The sequence below is a fragment of the Phocoena sinus genome, chromosome 20 (assembly GCF_008692025.1).
Source record: "Phocoena sinus isolate mPhoSin1 chromosome 20, mPhoSin1.pri, whole genome shotgun sequence".
Classification (NCBI taxonomy): domain Eukaryota; kingdom Metazoa; phylum Chordata; class Mammalia; order Artiodactyla; family Phocoenidae; genus Phocoena; species Phocoena sinus.
Window position 1 is genome coordinate 28,567,154 of NC_045782.1, and position 18,947 is coordinate 28,586,100.

Below are 18,947 nucleotides of genomic sequence, written 5' to 3' on the forward strand. Positions count from 1 at the left end.
CCCCACTTATTGAGATCTTACTATGTGCCAAGCACATACAAAGTGCTTTACATACATTATTTCATTTAATCCTCACAAGAGGTCTATGAAATGTGATCATCTCTATTTCCAAAGGATGGAACTGAAGTTCAGAGAAACTTCATAATTTATACAAAGTCACAAAGAAGTAACTGACAGAGTCAGGTTTCAAACCTAGGTGTGCCTGACTCCAGAGTTCTTGCTCTTAACCACTGCAATATACTGACCATTCATGCACACTCATATCTGCAGGCCAACAAAACTAACTGCATTTATTTCCAGAATGTTATCTGAAATACTTCCCTTTTTTCCATTTAAAAATTTTATGTCTACTTATCTCTATTTTCCTACAGTGAACATGTATTGTCTTTGTAGTAAGTAAAGGTCTTCAAAGATGTTTTAAATGATTTATTTAAAACATAAATATAATCAAGATATAACACCAACAGAGCATCTCCAGTATGATCCAGGGGAGAGAATGCCTGGATCTACAGACAAGAGCATCTAATTTGTGAGATAGATATGTCCTTCCAGTGAAGATGAATCGGCTAGACTAACTTGCTTGATGACAGCTGCCATTAAAAACGTCCAGCTGGGCTTCCCTGGTGGCACAGTTGTTGGGAGTCCGCCTGCCGATGCAGGGGACACAGGTTCGTGCCCCGGTCCGGGAGGATCCCGCGTGCCGCGGAGCGGCTGGACCCGTGAGCCATGGCCGCTGGGCCTGCGCGTCTGGAGCCTGTGCTCCGCGGCGGGAGAGGCCACAACAGTGAGAGGCCCGCATACCGCAAAAAAAAAAAAAAAGTCCAGCTAAGTCTCCTTGATCTGATTCTATACTCCTCAAAAAAAGAAAAGAAAGAAAAGACAAAAAAGAAAAAAGGAATGTTCTTTTGAGTACTGGAATGTCAATAGTAAGGTATTCTGTAAAGAACAGAAGCTATCATGACTACATGATATCAAAGGAAAACAATTCCAATCTTTAAGCAACTATAGCATAAAAATACAAACATGGGATTTAATCTTATCCTAGAAGTAGTAGTCTACAACATTTAAATCAAAGCAATTGCTTCCTAACAAATATGAGAAAACATTTAAGTGCAGTGTTTACACCATGGGGGCTTTCTCATTTTTGACATCATTTTCCTTTCTCCTTTAAAAAAAAAAGTAATTGTACCATCTTGGAAGGATCTGTCATTTGGTGATTTATATACTTTTAGAGTTTATCTGGTATTCATTTTACCATGGTAATCAATTTTACCATTGTTGACAGTTAGTTGAACAACATTGTTCCAACTAACTGTCAGCAATGATGAAAATGTTCTCTATCTGTACTATAAAATTTGGTAACCACTAGCCAAACGAAACTATTAAGCACCTGAAATGTGGCTAGGGTGACTGAGGAATGATTTTTTTTTTTAACATCTTTATTGGAGTATAATTGGTTACAATGGTGTGTTAGTTTCTGCTTCATAACAAAGTGAATCAGCTCTACATATACATATATCCCCATATCTCCTCCCTCTTGCGTCTCCCTCCCTCCCACCCTCCCTACTGAGGAATGATTTTTAAATTTTATTTAACTTTAATTCATTTAAATTTAAATAGCTACATGTGGCTAGTGCCTAAGAGTAGGCCAAGAAGATAGTGTAGGCCTAGAAGAATCCTCAGACATCATTTACGTCAACTCTTTTTTTTTTAGAATTGAGAAAAACTAAGGCCATAATCTACAGCTTACCTCTGGCTACTCATTAAGATAAAATTACACTTTGGAATTCTGCAAGGCCAATCGTATTGTACCTGACGCAGGGTATGTCCATTGTTCCCAGCATCTTACCTGGAAGTAGTTGCAGTGTGCATAGGAAGGGGCAGTGGGAGTCACACAACTACTGAGCGCATCCATGTGGGTAGGAGAGCAGCACTGCAGCACAGCTGGAACAAATCCAAACACAGAAAAGCCGTCAACCCAAATAAACCTCTACAGCATTCAAGGCACTCCTCTCTTTCAACTTGGAACAAAAAATTCCAAAAGTTTTCCTTTGTGGGTGCAATAAAATATATTTAGTCCAATTAGGTGCCCTTATTTGTTGAAAACAAATGGTAATAAGGCAATTTTAAAAGTCGTTTAAAAGGGTCATGTCTACTTTTATAAATGATTTCTTTAGCACCTAAACATTTTGTTGCCCTTCTAACCAAACATTTATTCTTACTGAAAGTAGTCATTTCCTTTTACTGAAGATATCAGAACATATTCGGAATTCTAAAATAATTATTTCAATCATTTTAATAGGAACAAACATTTGGAGGAAGATTTTTAAGGATAAAATAATTATAAGTACACTCCAAACACTCCTACTGTTATACAATGCATCCAGTGGAATCTATGAAAAAAATGTTTTAACAATTTAGACAAGTGGTTAGGAATTCAGATTCTAGAGACAGACTGCCTGGCTTTGGAGCCCAGCTCCAAAATTTTAATAGCTGTATAAACTTGAGCAACGTTAATCCCTTTGGGCCTTAGTTTCTGCATTCTGTTAGAATAGGGATAACAATAGTACCTACCTAACATGTTTGTTGTGAGGAGTGAATGAGTTAATATGCACAAAGCACTAAGAACAGTACTGGCATACAGTAAGCAATCAATAAGTAAATAGCTAACAATGCTATTATTTTAGCTAAGGAAATACATTTTCCAAACTTTCTCTTTATAGTTAGGATACCATGAAAAGACTGAACTCTTTCTACTGGTAGAGTCATACCTACAGATGTAGCCTTAATAATAGGTTGAGTCTCCTCTTTTCCAGGGAGAGGCCCTCCAGAACGACTGAGAATCAGTTATAACATCACATCTTTGGATTATACAGAGGATGACATTTGTTGAACACCTACCATATTCCAGGCACGGTCCTAGGTCCTTTACATATATGGCCTCATTTAATCCAAACAACAATTGAATGAGGTATTAACATTACTTTACAAAAATAAGGAAACTAAAGCTCAGGGATGTTAAAAAATGTGCCGAAAGTCACAACGCCGATAATGACAGAGGCAAACTCCAAAGTACATGCTCTTTAATATATCATAATACTTCCCTAATCTTTTCTTCTTCCTAAATGTAATATTTTAATTTTACTAGAACTCCACTTGCTGAATATTTTTAAGGTATCCTTTTTATAAGGTGGCAACTTTCTCTTTTTTGGTCCATGTTTTTCATATTTTGAGTATGCTAATAATATTACTAAATAATCTTATTCGGTAAACTTTGAAGTGAATTAGCCTAAGGATTGTAAAAATTCATTAAAATGCTTCCCTATTTCTCCATTACTGACTACTGAATTTTTAAACGTCAGAAGTTCATAAAGGCATACAAGAAATAAATATTTTATTTTATCATGTGCATTTTAAGGCATTACATTTTGCACACAGAAGTAAAAAATTAAAATAATGGATAGAATTCTAGTTCAATTACAAACATAAGGGTTGATGTTTTCTGAATTACATAATTTTAACAAGTCCAGTGGTTAAAAAAGCCAGATATTACTAGAATGGTCACATAAAATTCAAGCTGTTGTCATTTCCAATATCCTTGGAGATTATTCAAATACACAATTAAAATGTTTTGGATTTGAACTTGGTTTCCCATAATATTTAAAGGCACAAATATCCTGGGACATAAGTTAAATCCAAAAAGCAAAACAGCAAGGAGGGGTCTGCGGGGTTCGCCAAAACTGAAAAAAACTGGGATCTTTAGTTTTAACAGCTAAGGAAAACTTAGCCCCCTAGTGGCAGTAAAGGACTCGGTCAGGGGCTGCAGGTTTTCACCCATCAGGGCACCATAAAAGTGTTTTGTTACAAATAAATCAGTGAACGGTATTAGCTTTATTTTTCTGATATTGCTATGATCTGACCCCATTGTTTACACATTTTGAATAGTTGTTAAAGTGTACTTTAAAATAAATTTCTTGGAGAAATAGCATATATAACAGAGAATATATTAATAGATAGTTGATAGCTGATTTGGAATCTAAGGAAACAGCAAAATAGTGAATATCCTTTAAAGTGTCCAGTTACAAATGGAAAGTAGAAAGGTACCTGCATGAAGAAAGGGAGGACTTGAACAGATAATCCAAAAAGATTCCTCAATGGCTATTTCCTTACCAGTGCAGTGCTACTTCGTATAATCAACAAAATAGAACAAAACAAAGTATTAATAAGTTTACTGAATATGAAAACCTAGCTATAAAACTGCAACTGTGTGCTTAATACATGACAAATTCATTCAGCATGTATTATGAAAGCACTGTGAAAGCACTAACATTTATAAAACTGAGTTTATCGCTATGTCCTAAGACACGTTCATCTGCATAAAGATCTTCCAGTATTTTCCTGAAGGCAGTGTTCACTTAAGGCATTAAATTGCATATAGAATAAAAAACTGGAAATAATGAACAATTTCTATTCCATATATAAATATCAGAGTTGATGACACTTAAAAAAACAATTTTAGGGCTTCCCTGGTGGCGCAGTGGTTGAGAGTCCGCCTGCCGATGCAGGGGACACAGGTTCGCGCCCCGGTCTGGGAAGATCCCAGATGCCGCGGAGCGGCTGGGCCCGTGAGCCATGGCCGCTGAGCCTGGGCGTCCGGAGCCTGTGCTCCACAACGGGAGAGGCAACAACAGTGAGATGCCCGTGTACCACAAAAAAAACAAAAAAACAATTCTAGTAATAAAATAAAGCCAGGATTACTAAAAATTTATCTAAAGGTAAAAATTTTCACATCCACTATAGGTTAGGAAAAGAGGTTCATATACTTTATCCTATGGAGGTAATTCAAATCTATAATTAAAATGTTTTGGACGTGAATCTACTCTCGAATAGTACAGTGTCAACAGTAAGGAAATACCCAATATAAATACTCAAAAGGAAAAACATCCTAATAAATAGTAAATTTAATTTCAAGATAAGTCACTACAGCAACTAGAACCCCAACATCTCCTCATCTACAGTGAGGTAAAGATATGGTTTTCTAGGGACTTCCCTGGTGGCACAGTGGTTAAGAATCTGCCTGCCAATGCAGGGGACACGGGCTCGAGCCCTGGTCCAAGAAGATCCCACATGCCGCGGAGCAACTAAGCCCGTGTGCCACAACTACTGAGCCTGCGTGACACAGCTACTGAAGCCCACACGCCCAGAGCCCTGTGCTCCACAACAAGAGAAGCCACCGCAATGAGATGCCCGCGCACTGCAACGAAGAGTAGCCCCCGCTCGCCACAACTAGAGAAAACCCGCGCACCGCAGCCAAATAAATAAATTAATTTAAGTTAATTTGAAAAGAAATGGTGTTCCAGCCTATACCCAAAAGAAGTGAAAGCAGAACAGATTATTGTACAACCAAGTTCATAGCAGCATTATTCACAGTAGCCAAAGGTGGAAGCAACCCAGTGTCTATCAACAGGTGAACGGATAAACAAAATGTGGTCCATACATATGGAAATTTCTAGAAAATTATTCAGCATTAAAAAGGAAGGAGGGACTTCCCTGTTGTCACAGTGGTTAAGAATCCACCTGCCAATGCAGGGGACAGGGGTTCGAGCCCTGGTCCAGGAAGATCCCACATGCCACACAGCAACTAAGCCCGTGAGCCATAACTACTGAGCCTGCACTCTAGAGCCCGCGAGCCACAACTACCAAGCCCGTGTGCCACAACTACTGAAGCCCGCGTGCCTGGAGCCTGTGCTCCGCAACGAAGAGTAGCCCCCACTCACCGCAACCAGAGAAAGCCCACACACAGCAACGAAGAACCAATGCAGCAGGGAGGGAGATACAAGAGGGAAGAGATACGGGGACATATGTATATGTATAACTGATTAATTTTGTTATAAAGCAGAAACTAACACACCATTGTAAAGCAATTATACTCCAATAAAGATGTTAAAAAAAAAGAACCAATGTAGCCAAAAATAAATAAATTTATAAAAAATAAAAAGGGGGCTTCCCTGGTGGCGCAGTGGTTGAGAGTCCACCTGCCGATGCAGGGGACATGGGTTTGTGCCCCGGTCCAGGAAGATCCTACATGCTGCAGAGCAGCTGGGCCTGTGAGCCATGGCCACTGAGCCTGTGAGTCCGGTGCCTGTGCTCTGCAACGGGAGAGGCCACAGCAGTGAGAGGTCCGCATACCCCAAAAAGAAAAAAAAAAAATAAAAAAATAAAAAAAATAAAAAGGAAGGAAATGTTGACTCATGCCACAGTATCAATGACTCTTGAAATAAGTGAAATAAGCCAATCACAAAAGGACAAATACATGTCTGCTCTTATACGAAGTCCCTAGAGTTATCAAATTCTTCAAGACAGAAAGTAGAATGGTGGTTGCCAAAAGATGGCGAGAGGGGAATGTGAAGTTAGTGTTTAATGGATACAGATTTCAGCTGGGGGAAGACGAAGAAGTTCTGGAAATGGATGGTGGTGATGCTAGTACAATAATGTGAATGTATTTAATGCCACAGAGCTGTACACTTAAAAATGGTTAAAATGGTAAATTCTATGTTACATATATTTTACCTCAATAAAGAGAAAGGAAAATATAATTGCGCTTTTGCTTAGTTTCTTCTGGCAGCTAAAGAAAACCTCCTGGTGTATCTATGCCAAGTCCCTCTTTCCATAAGAACAAAATCAGCCCTTTTCGGAGAAACTGACAATACAGGCTACCCGAGCATCAGAAAGCTCCTATAACTTGAGATTCCATACTTGTTTATGTACATTATGTAGGATTAGAAGCCTAAAGATCAAATCTTTAAAATTTAATGTACTTTAAAACAATAATAAGCAACCTTCTTTGCCCAAGAGTCAATTCAGAAAAAATTTTTAGTAATGATACAAAATATGTTTTTCAATAAACATATGTACCTTCAGGGGAAGGCTATGTTCTTACAAGTCACTTTAGTTAGCCTTTAAAGTATTAATATCTAGGCTCATTTTAAATACAGTTTTTAAAATGTTATCCTTTGTATGTAAATAGTGTTTTAAGTTTTATAGTCTATTCACATACATTAATTCATTTAATCCCTGACCCAAAATATTATTGCCACTTTATAGAAAGGGAAACTGAGGCTGAGTGACATGAAATAATCCACAGAATGTCACAATGTCCATCAGATGATTAACTGCAAAGCTGAGACTAGAATTATTTCATTCATTCAATAAATTATTTACTAAGGGCCCATTATGGCCAAGCACTATGGTAGGTGCAGGGGGATACAAAAATGAATTAGACACAGCCCCACTCCTCAGAGGCCCCCAAACTGGACCCCTGACTCCAGCAGCTGGAGTATGTTCTCTCTGCTTGAGCAGGGTGAGTCAATAGCCCAGGGCCAGTCCCACTGTCACCAGCAGCACAGAAGGGGAGGTCCCCCCACCAAACTCTGTCATCTACCCTATCTGGAAGTAACTAACTCTGGGGAAGAGATATATCAGGAAAGAGTCTCTCGCAAAAGAAAATCAAAACAAAAGTCCCTCTTTGTATGACAGGCAGGCAGGCAGCAGAGCAGTGGCCAAAATAATGAACCCTCGAGTCAGTTTGCCCAGATTTGTTCCCTAGCCCTGCTTGTGCCTGGCTGTGCTTCAGTTTCTAATCTATAAAATGAGGATAACTACATTCCCTATCTTATAAGGTTGTTGTGAGGATTAAATTAATTAATATTTGGAAAGTGCTCAGAATAGTACCCAGTCACAGTGATTGTTATACAAGTATTTGTTAATTAAAATATGAGATAAAAGGCAGCTACAAATTGCTGATCACTGATGTGAGCTTAAAACTTAACGCAGAAAAAAAAAGTTGATTTTGAGTCAATTCAGCATTACAACATGAGTCAAAGGACAATTCCTCAATACAGGACTCTATATATAAATATGAATATATTAATATTCTTATGTATGTTCAAATATATAGAGAATGAGTAAAGTAAAAAGGTCTAAAATGAAGTTTTTCATAAAAAAGGGACATTAAATTATAGCAGCACACTGTGAAAATAGCATTAGAGGAAAAAAACTGAATTCAAGATAGGGTAAGACTAAAAAGAGTCAAATAGCACTGGATCTACAACATTTTGTCTTTGAAGAAGTGATAAGACTTGAAAAAATATAAACGATCTAGGCAAAGAAAACAGATGCTTCAGGGCTTCCTTGGTGGTCCAGTGGTAAAGAATCTGCCTTCCATACCGGGGAGCAATTAAGCCTGCGTGCCACAACTAGAGAGAGAAAACCTGTACGCCACAACTAGAGAGAAGCCCGTGCACCAAAATGAAGAGCCCGCACCGCAATGAAGACCCCGCGTGCCACAACTAAGACCCTACGCAGCCCCAAAATATTAAATAAATAAATAAAAAAGAAAACAGATGCTTCAAGAGAGGAATGACAAATGTAAGAAATAATTCAGGTGGGTCAATTTAGGAGTCAGTCTGATAGCAGTTTTTTAGTCTCAATGTTTTGCTTTACTAGAGAAATTAATAATTTATGAAATATTACAAAATTCAAAATTTACTGGTTATACCATTTGAAGACCAGATCCAAGTTTATTTTCAATATAACTAAGGTGTTTTTTTTTGTTTCTTTGGGGGTTTTTTTGCGGTACGCGGGCCTCTCACTGTTGCGGCCTCTCCCGTTGTGGAGCACGGGCCCCGGACGCACGGGCCCAGCCGCTCCGCGGCATGTGGGATCCTCCCGGACCGGGGCACGAACCCGCGTCCCCTGCATCGGCAGGCGGACTCCTAACCACTGCGCCACCAGGGAAGCCCTATAACTAAGTTTTAAATGAAGTTGAGTATTGTTTTTTACTAAAATTTGATCCAAACCTCAAGTCATATAGTTCACTTTGAAATGATACAAGTATGACCATTATTCCAAAATTAGTTACTTTATTAGGATTTGGAGAGCTGGATTTGGGAGTGATTATCATCCTGCCTCTGAGAATAGTATTTTACTTAACTCTGGGAAAGTCATTTGTAAAACCCTTCATAAACAGGTACTCACTAAATATTGGTTAAATTGCTCACTACTTTTTGCTTCCTTCACCTAAAATTTGGAGGAATTAAGTACTTGTACAGTATTTCTTTAGCACTTCCTTTTCCATAGCAGGTCTTTTGTATTTAACAATACAACTTTTTATTTTTTTATTTATATAGTACTTTAGAATGTTCAAAGCGATTCTGCCTACATTGTATCATAGAACTACTCTATATATTTGAAGTCATCATGAAATCATTAGATTTCTTTTTCTCGTAACCTCAGAACCTTCACAGTCATTTCAATTATCCATATCAAAGAAGACAAAACAAAAAATTCACATAACCCCAGATTCTATTTCATATTCACTCTACATTATCAAAACATCAGCAGCACTTAGTTGTTCTTTTAATGTGTCTCTTCCCTAGTCCTTACCTTGGACTCTTGGAGACGATTTCCAGTGTAATTATCAAATTAATAAATTTATTTATAAATTTAAATCCAAGCTAACATAAAATATTTTAAAATAACATATGTCCTTAAATCACAATAATTTAACAAACAGTATTTCCATAATGAGGAATAATATTAACTATCTGTAGTGTTTTCTAGTAAATACTATATAACTAGTTCTCATAAAATTTAGAACTAGGAGTTTCCAAGAGGATTGTTTGGAACTTGGAATACATTTTCCCGTAGAAACATCATCATATAGGCTAGTCTGGCTCCTAAGCCAGACTATAACCATCTATACCTTAACAGAAGGACCAACAGTAATATAGAACCTAACCACTATGTCTAATATGTCCATAGGAAAATTTCTCCAAAATTCCAAATTAGAAGGCCAAGAACATTTCTACATCTCTCTGTTGCAGTCCTTCTAAATTTCAACTCCCCAGAAACTTTTTGAGTCTTTAGTCTTTAGTAGTGTGAGGAGGGGGGTTTGGAGGGAAGTTCGGAAAAGAAAGAGAAACATTTATTGGTAAAAGGAGGGGAAGTAGGGGTATTGTCCAGTTGACAGGCTGTAGAACATAAAGCAAGTGTAAGAAAGGCACGGACTGGCCCTCTGTGTGTATGTGTGTATATATATGTGTGTGTGTATATATATATGTATATATATATATATTCTATGCATATATGGAAGGCAGCCAAAATTATAATTTAGATAGAAATGCCTAATTTGTTTGTTAAAATATTGGATTAAACTCCTCAATAAAAATCTGATACTATTTGTTGCTATACATAAGATATATAACTTATAACATGAAATTAGTCATCTTCTGTTTTTAAAGATCACCCAGATATTTTTGTTCTTCAAAGAAGTAGCTGAAAATCTGGGAAAAAGAACTAGGCCTCAACTTCTTTTTATATAATAAGGTAAAAAAATTTTTTTAAATCTCTAATAGGTAAATGATTAGAAGTGCTATATCATCTTACTCCATATAATTCCTTCCCCTTTTCCTTCTCAACTCCATCCTCCAAAACAGTAGCAGCTCCAAAAATCTATACAACCCAATCTAATTTAAACTCTGGTTTTATTATTTTAATATTATTAAACTTAAGTGCTTTGAGAAAATAAAGCAATCCCTTTTACTGGCCATATTTAGGTAAACCACAATGAGCCAATAATAAAACAATATGTTGGATGCTACCAGCTAGAAAATAGTGAGTATTATTACAAATGGAACAGTTCCCAAATTTACAACTTTTAAAAGGCAACAGATTATTTACTCCCTTATCTAATTCACATGCCTTCCACTTATTTTAGCTTTTGATTTCATCCTGCCTGGGAAAACTGGTCTAACAAAATACCTCTAGAAATTGCTTCCAGATGTACTTAATTAATAAGCCTAGAACCTTAATTCATAGGGCAAAGGATTGCCCCCTTTCTTCTCTTCCCAGTCTTTTCTGAAAGCCTTGACCCTTGACTTGTTTCTATTGCCCCATTTCATCACTCTGGGTAAACACTACATGAAAACACACATCACCTCTATGGTGCTTCTGCAAAACAATGAAATTGTTCTGAATTAAATGGTAATGCTATCATTTTGCAAAAATATACCCCCCCCCCAAAAAAAGACACTCCCTAGCCCCAAGAAGCTAAATAGAGGGTCACTATCTTAAGGATTCCCAATGAGTGGCTTGAGATCTACTAGCAGGCCTTCCATGCCCTTGGCTGGGCTCTGGGTCAGTTGTCATTGTCAGGCTCTTCTCTCTGCTACTCCCAGTTCTTCACTGGCTGGGATTAACACTGCAGGGACTGCACTGCCAAACCACACCATCACATTTTTACTACAAGAATATAATTTAGTCTTAAGAGATGGAGAGTTGCTCTTCTATTAAACTTCGTTACTGAGATACTAACGTGATTTCGTTATGAGGTAGTCTCACCTACATAACTAAAAAATAAACAATGTAACATGTATATAAGCAGGTTTTCTAAAAAAAAAAAGAAACCCACAAAAAACAAAAAACTACTACACCAGGAGCAGGAGTTATACCAAGGTCTGATGTACTAAGTCTTAATTTTATTACTAGGACATATTTTGAGGATACAACAGTTTCATTAAAACCTACATCTTTACGCACGAACAGAATTTTCACAACTTTTAAGAATCAATGAAATTTTACATTATTGCTAAATAATGTGTACTCATGAGAAATCTTTGACATTTCTTAAGTGCATATTCCTATTTTTGTTTAGGCATATAGAAACACATTAAAAAAATAAAAATTCTCATTAAAAGTACCTTAAGAGAAGCCACTGAACTTGAATTTCTCATACCTGTTGGATAGTAGGCTTGGGAGTACTGCGCTGACGGTGTGTAGTTACTATATTTCTGGGAGGAGCTGATCATTGTTTGAGGACCTTGTTGAACATGTACGGATGTGGCACTGGGCTGCAGGGTATATGTAACCTCAGTTGGAAACCTCTGTAGTACAGGAAATGGAACCCCTTTATCTGAAAAAGTGAGAGACGTTTCCACTTGTCCTGGGTGCATTCCAAGAGAGTTCTGCCATGTTCTAGGAGGAATCGGGGTCCGATCTAAACCTTTCAGAGGGAAAGGACCGTGGTTGTGGGATGAAGCTGATACGTAGGAGTAAGGAGACAAACTATCTCGCCGAAACGACCGGTGGAATTGTCCTACAGCCACTGGTCCTGCATAAAAGAGGAGGAGCACATTTACTAATCTTACATTACACCACCAGACGTAGTAAACCAAAAGTCACAAAATATGCGCTTCTCTTCACTTGTGGCTATGTTGAGGTCTCAGCCACTTTTAACACAACAGAAATTTATTGGTAAAAACAAGTTGTTCAGAATCCAGAATATGAGATTACACATATAATGCTGAAAAAATAATCAAATAACTTTTGTCTGGTTCTCAATATGACTGTCATAAGAGACAAAGTAGCCAAACTCTAACATTAAATCAAATGTTAAATGTCATCTTACCTTTCACCTCAACTGACTGACCCAGATTTTTCCAATCTGTAAACTACTTCCTAGAAGTTTTAGAAATTCCAGTCTTTCAAATCATTTAGGAACCTTAATAATGGGCACAAAAGTAAGCCCTCAACCATATACATAAAAGATATAAGTGTGGAAGAAATAAAAATTATAACACACACCAAAAAGTAATTTAATGTTCTTTGCTCCCTTTCAATTTTTTCAAATTTTAATACAAATCTTTGCAGAAAAGTCAAGCTTGAAAACTCTGGCTTGTTCACTCCTTAACTCAATCAATAATTTTCCATGGTCTTTTTTTCTTCAGAGTATCTCTAGTGGAGCCCCTTCCTAGATAACAATGGCTCTCAAACACTGATTTACATTTGAATCACCTGGAGAATTTGTTAAAAATCCACACACTCAGGCCAAGAGATTCCAGTATTTGCTTTTTCTTACCTAGCAAAGTAGAAAGGAATTAAAAAGTGGAGATGAGGAAGAGAGAGAAAGGCCAATACTATGTAATGCGGAAAAGGAAAATATAAATGTTGCAAGCTGAACTTATTTTAAAGACTGTGGTTCTTGAACATATAGCTAGCCTAATTTACTCTTAGGAAGGGCTTTACGCACTAAATTATTTAGTTCACAAGGTTTTCTCAATTTGTTTTATTAAACTAATCCATAAAACAGAAGGAAATCTAATTTATGTGCTACTCATCTGCTAAAGATGGCACTCAGGTACCTACTTTCCCAAATATTTAAACTGTAAAACCACTCTACATGTTACACTTCCTTTGTTCTAGTATTTCTATAGTGTTTAATTTCCTCTAAAGAATAAAGCATTAGGGAGCGCTCTTAACCACTTCTGGTTTGCCGCCGCCTGATTCAAATTGATTTTGGCTCAAATAAACTCTTAAGATAAAATTTAAAAAGAATAAAGCATTAATGCCAAAAATAAACAAATATATGCATACATATATGTAAACAATTCTGGAACCTGAAATCAAGAGCTCTAAATCTAATGTGGAATAAAAAAAATCTTAACTCAGAAGATTAAATGTATTTAAATGATACACCTCTTAAAAACTACTTTTCCTTTTTTCCTTTAAAATGCAAAAGTAGTTTTTATGCTACTTGACTAGCAATTCCACATGTATACACACTTTGAACTACCACTGAGAATTCTTTGTTCTAAGACCTAAAGAAACATTTTTTTGCTCTTCACAAACAGGTGTTTCTGAGGTCCCAAACTACCCACCACTTGATTTTTTCTTGGATGCTAAAACTTCATGTTGCTACAGTGTGCCCTTCTTTACTCTCTTTAGGGTTAAGTTGTTGATGAATTTTCAGACTGTCAATAACTTAAGCAGATAATTAACGAATGCTCTACCTTGATTTCTCAAATTCTGGTTTAGATCTGAATTAAAATATAATTCTGGTTTAGATCTGAATTAAAATATAATTCTACTTCTACTACAATAAATTCTGAGTGATGGCCAAATATTTATATCCTTTAGATGCTGCTAACATAAGGACACGGTTAGGATTAGAAGGACATTCCTTTCAATTTGTTTTTTAAAAATAAAGAACTAAAACATGCTCAGCCTTTATTTATTCTTCTGTTAAGGGTTCTATTCTGACCAACTTTATAGAACATCACCTACATGTCTTCAGAACATCTAAGACATATTTGGTAAAGATTAAATCCAGAATCCTGGAACTGTAAGGCAGGCTGAATTTCTGTTCTTAAATTTTCTAGTGCGTCTATAAAAGTGAATCTGAGCTAATCAATCCCCAGGAAAGAATTTGCCTCCTTCCCAACACTTGCCTCTTGAGAGCTTGTTATCCCCAGGCAAAAACAGATTATCTAGTGCTCAGACTTGCTGCTTAGCTCAGAAAACTTTAACAAGTAGTGTAAAATAAACTGCCACTAAAAACAAAATAACAATAGTGGGCAAACAAAACAGGGAAAAACAGGTGATCCTCACATTTCTTATCAAGTACATTCTCAAAAGGTGAACAGGACAGCCGGCTCAGTGGATCTAGGTAAGACAACTAGGTCCGAAAACAGAGGACTCTACTGTAAAAGAGAAGTATTTAAACCAGAAGCTGCAGTGGAACACAGAAAACAGAAAGGAAACTGGGAAGGAGCAGTGTAGTCAGGCATATAACCAAGGCAAGAATCAAGCAGAATAAAAATTAGGTGAGGCAAAAGAGAAGAGCCAAGGACTTAGAACACGAAATTAAAGCAAAACAAAGTCGGGCCGGTATTCTTTTTTTTTTTTGCGGTATGCGGGCCTCTCACTGCTGTGGCCTCTCCCGTTGCGGAGCACAGGCTCCAGACGCACAGGCTCAGCGGCCATGGCTCACAGGCTGAGCCACTCTGCGGCATGTGGGATCTTCCCGGACCGGGGCACGAACCCGCGTCCCCTGCATCGGCAGGCGGACTCTCAACCACTGCGCCACCAGGGAAGCCCAGGGCCGGTATTCTTGAACTTAAAATTACATTCCACCCAAACCAGTAACGCAGTTCCCTAGTGAACCAAGCCTGTGGTGTAGACAATCCACACCTGACACAGCTTCTGCACACACCAACAGGGAGAATGGTAAAAAAACAGGAAATGCATGAAAACTACAATAATTTAGGTATATATGGATTGATGTATTATCTATACTGAAAAAGTATGAATTAAATTTATGTTTGTCAACAAATAATCTTTAAAATGCTGACCAACTGAACTGTAAGTGAAGAAAATCAGATCCTATGTAGTCCCTGTATTTCTTCAACTAAACTCTATCCTTAGAATACAACTGGGTTTAAGATAGGGGAGAGAAAAAGAAAATCAGAGAGGAGTTGGCTTGTATGTATATATGTTTCTTTCCTTCTTCCTTTGAAGTGGTTATCCTATTTTTCCCAGGGACACATTTTCAGTCTTTTCTCCTTATGCCCACCAGACACACAATCTGAAAAACAAATATCCATGTCAGAGATTCTACCAAATGAATGCCAAGGTATTGTCTCCACTGCCTTTTCCCATTCAATTCCCCACCAAACTCAATGACCATTATATGGAAGTAAGCGGCTTAATATTCCTTTAGAACATTCCTACGCCACTGCTGTTTTTCCAACTGGTTACTAGAACTCTAACCTAATCTCTTATCTACTAAACTCCACAGATACACAACCTAATCCCTTATCTTCTAAATTCCAAATGAACATTGCTTCATTCATAACCCTGGGCCTAGGTTACACTGAACATAGTGTTACTTTTATTCGTATATCTAAAGTTTTTCCATAACTGAGAAGTAACCCAGACACTTCTGTGGTGTGCTCCAAGGACAAAGAACAAGATAAACTCAAAGGGTCAATACTGCCTCAACAAAGAGTTATAGGACTCCTATCACTCTGTCACAATGTGACCACTGCGATGTCCCAGAGCCCTCCCAAGCAGCACGCCCTGTCCCTTTCCCATCCCATTTAAGGAAAGACATTAGCCCCATTTTTCTCTCGCTCAGCACACTGAAAGCATAGGTACTCTGCCCAGTCAGCAGATGACTTGCCGGTTCCCTGGCTATAAAAACAGACAAGCAACCCATGCTCATCGTCGACTCTCCCTGGCTACCAGGAAGTCGGCCCACTGTTCTTGCAGCGACCCTTCTCTTTAATAAACTCTACCTTCCTTAACACTCTACCTTGTGTCTGCAAATTCTTTTCCAACCCGCGCTCGGACCACAACAACTCTTATGTTAAATCCATGTTAACATGATGAAAATGTCTCTATTACTCTTTTAGTTGAAGGTAAAGAATGAATTCTCGTTATTATATTCTGTTGCTTTCTTGGTATGCTGCTTCATATCACGGACTCTTTATAAACAGTGAAAGGGAATACTGCCACCCTCACCTTCCTGGAAGAGGGGGAAGGGCATCAGAAACCAAGTTTATAAAATAAATTTCTATCAGAGAGTTTTTGAACTTTGAGTAAATACAAACTTATACATAGAAATTTTTTTCAAAACTGAAAGACTGAAGGCAACAGTGAAAAATTCAAAGGCTGCAAATGTGAGCTTTCTAAAATCCTGTTTAACTAGAACTTGACAGCTGTAAAGAAAACCATTTGTGCCTTACATTTGTCTAACCATAACACCTAAATAAGCATCAGGTCTAATCAGCTATAATGAAAGAACTGTTCAGCCAATTCATTCTACACAGGAACAGTATCTGGTAAACAACAAAATATATTATTATATTTTTGCTTGTAAGATATATAAACACCTATTGTTCTACACCTTACTCCAGAACCTACAATATGATTGTTGTCAGAACACGTCTCCCAAGATTTCTTAGATATGTCATTGGGTGGAAGATGGCATGTATCTTCAAGAACAAACTTCCACTCGAGGCACCTTGTTCACTTTCCCTTGGTTGGCATAAATGTTCTAAGTTCTCTTGGCTGTGACTGTTCCCTCCCACCTTGACCTTTGCCATATCCTCACCCTGTATAGGAACTCTGTTCTGCTTCCCATCAGAACAGAGGAGCCCCTTCTGTGTTTCTTCCAGAACCAGGGCTCCAACAAAGGCCTACTTATTTGAGGTGTTCGCCTTGGAGAGACGGCGTCTCGAGAAGGTAATTGGCTATACAGGTTTGGAGCCCAAAGGGTTCCAGGAGGACTAGAAAGCAAGCCTAACGCAGAGGTTCCTGTGGTCGCTAGTGGACACAGAAGGGCCTCAATGTTCACGGAGGACTCAGCGCAGAGGCGGTGCCGGCGGGGAGGGGCGCCGGCACGGGTGAGGGCGGTGCAGGTGCCGCGGCCAATTCCGGGCAAGCACCGCGGGAAGCGGCTCCCGGGGGCATTCCCGACACAGCAAAGGAGAGGATGCGGAAATGCCCTCGGAAGTGGCGGTTGCCCCCTGACAGCAGTGCGCCCGGCGCGGGGCGAGACTCACCGTGCGACTCGGGCTGGGACCCCGCGGGTGGCGGCGGCGGCTCCTGATGTGGCAGCGGGGAGGTGGAGGCCGAGGCCGAGGCCGAGGCGGAGGCTGAGGCGGAGGCCGAGGCCGAGGCGGAGGCCGAGGCCGACGTGATGAGGAGCCTCTGGAAGCGGTTAGGCGGCCGGCAGGGCACCTCCAGGCCGGCCGCCAGTTTGGCCTTGTTGGCGCTGGTGAGCCTCTTGAGGTGCACGAGCAGGTGCGGCTGGTCGCGGCGGAAGTGTGGACTGTGAAAGTGGTGGAGGGGCCCGTCGCCCGCCGGCCCGCCGGCCCCAGGCCCCGGCTCGGGCCCCGCCGCGCCCGGCGCGCCCAGCACCACCTTGCGGAAGCCGTAGAGGTTGAGCTGGCGGATGAAGCTGGTGAAGTTGGTGGTTTTGAAGAGCTCGGGCTCGGCTCTGGCGCCCCGGACGCCGCCGCTGCAGCCGCCGGCCCCCGCCACGGGCGGGCTGAGCAGCTCGGCCTCGAAGAGCGGCTGGTCGATGAGCAGCCCCTCGCCGCGGCCGTCCCAGCGGATCGAGCGGTACCGGGGGCTGTTCACCAGCCGCCACAGTTTGGCGGGGAAGTTGTTGGGGTTGATGGGGGTGGAGAGCAGCGCCTCCTCCATCGCCCCGCCCGGGACCTGGGCCTCGCCCCGCCGAGCCTGGCTCTCACACCCCGTTCTCGATCCCCCCCAACCCGGGCCTTCGCTTCTCCCTGCCCCCTCCTGCCAGCGCCAGGCCGCCGCCGCCAACCCGGGGACCGTTGGTGCGCGAGCCCCCGCGGCGCCCGCTGGCACAGCCAATGGGGCCTCGAGTTCCCGCTGCGCGGCCGGACGCACCGCGATCGATCCACCCCGTGCGCCCCAGCGGCCTGGCCACGTGCAGTGGCGGGAAGTCACGCTTTCTCGGCGTCCTAAACCCGCCGGAAGGGCTGGGAACCGCCGCCCGCCAGGTAGTGTTACGTCCTGCAAAGAGATCGGCCCGGTTAACCCCCGTGGAATGCTGAGGCCCATATTTCCCTGAGGCCGGCGGAGCTGTGGGACTTTAGAATTAAGTAAGTGAGCAGTGGGGCAGTACAAAATTGGACGTTTCTCGACAGAAAAGGGCACAACTCTATAACCTTAGTCCTAACAGTTGAATTGCTTGTCTCTCCAACTAAAAATGGTGATGGTGGTATAGTATCCTGAGTACACAAATTCACCTTTTAGAGAGTAGCATTTTACATGTTATGAAATATACTCTTTTCAGCCAATATTTTTCCCAAGACCGTTTACCCAAAGTGGAAAGAAAACGGAAGAAGCCTGTGAGGAGGGAAGCAGGAAGCAGGGCGACAGGTACAATCCCGTGTGCCTGATCAACCAGCTGGTGAAATTTTAGATATTAAAGAGAAATAAACCTCACATGAGACTGTAGGATCCATAAGCATAACTCCCCTATCTGATCAATAACTAAGCTTGTGCTGATACAAAGAGAGGGCCATTTAAAAAATGGAAATGGTTGGGAGGAAGGGGTATAATGTTTCAGT

At 40.2% G+C, this 18,947-nt stretch overlaps 1 protein-coding gene across 1 annotated transcript in view; it reads right to left on the reverse strand.

Annotated features, from left to right (window-relative positions):
- HSF5 (heat shock transcription factor 5) overlaps positions 1-18,048 on the reverse strand; it is a 49,150-nt gene extending 31,102 nt beyond the window's left edge. The window contains exons 1-3 of the mRNA XM_032617204.1: positions 17,403-18,048; positions 11,795-12,169; positions 1,850-1,944 (exon numbers count right to left, since the gene is read on the reverse strand). Coding sequence (XP_032473095.1) covers positions 1,850-1,944; positions 11,795-12,169; positions 17,403-18,048 — 1,116 coding nt within the window. The remainder of the gene's footprint in view (positions 1-1,849; positions 1,945-11,794; positions 12,170-17,402) is intronic.
- Between the last annotated feature and the right edge of the window lie 899 nt (positions 18,049-18,947).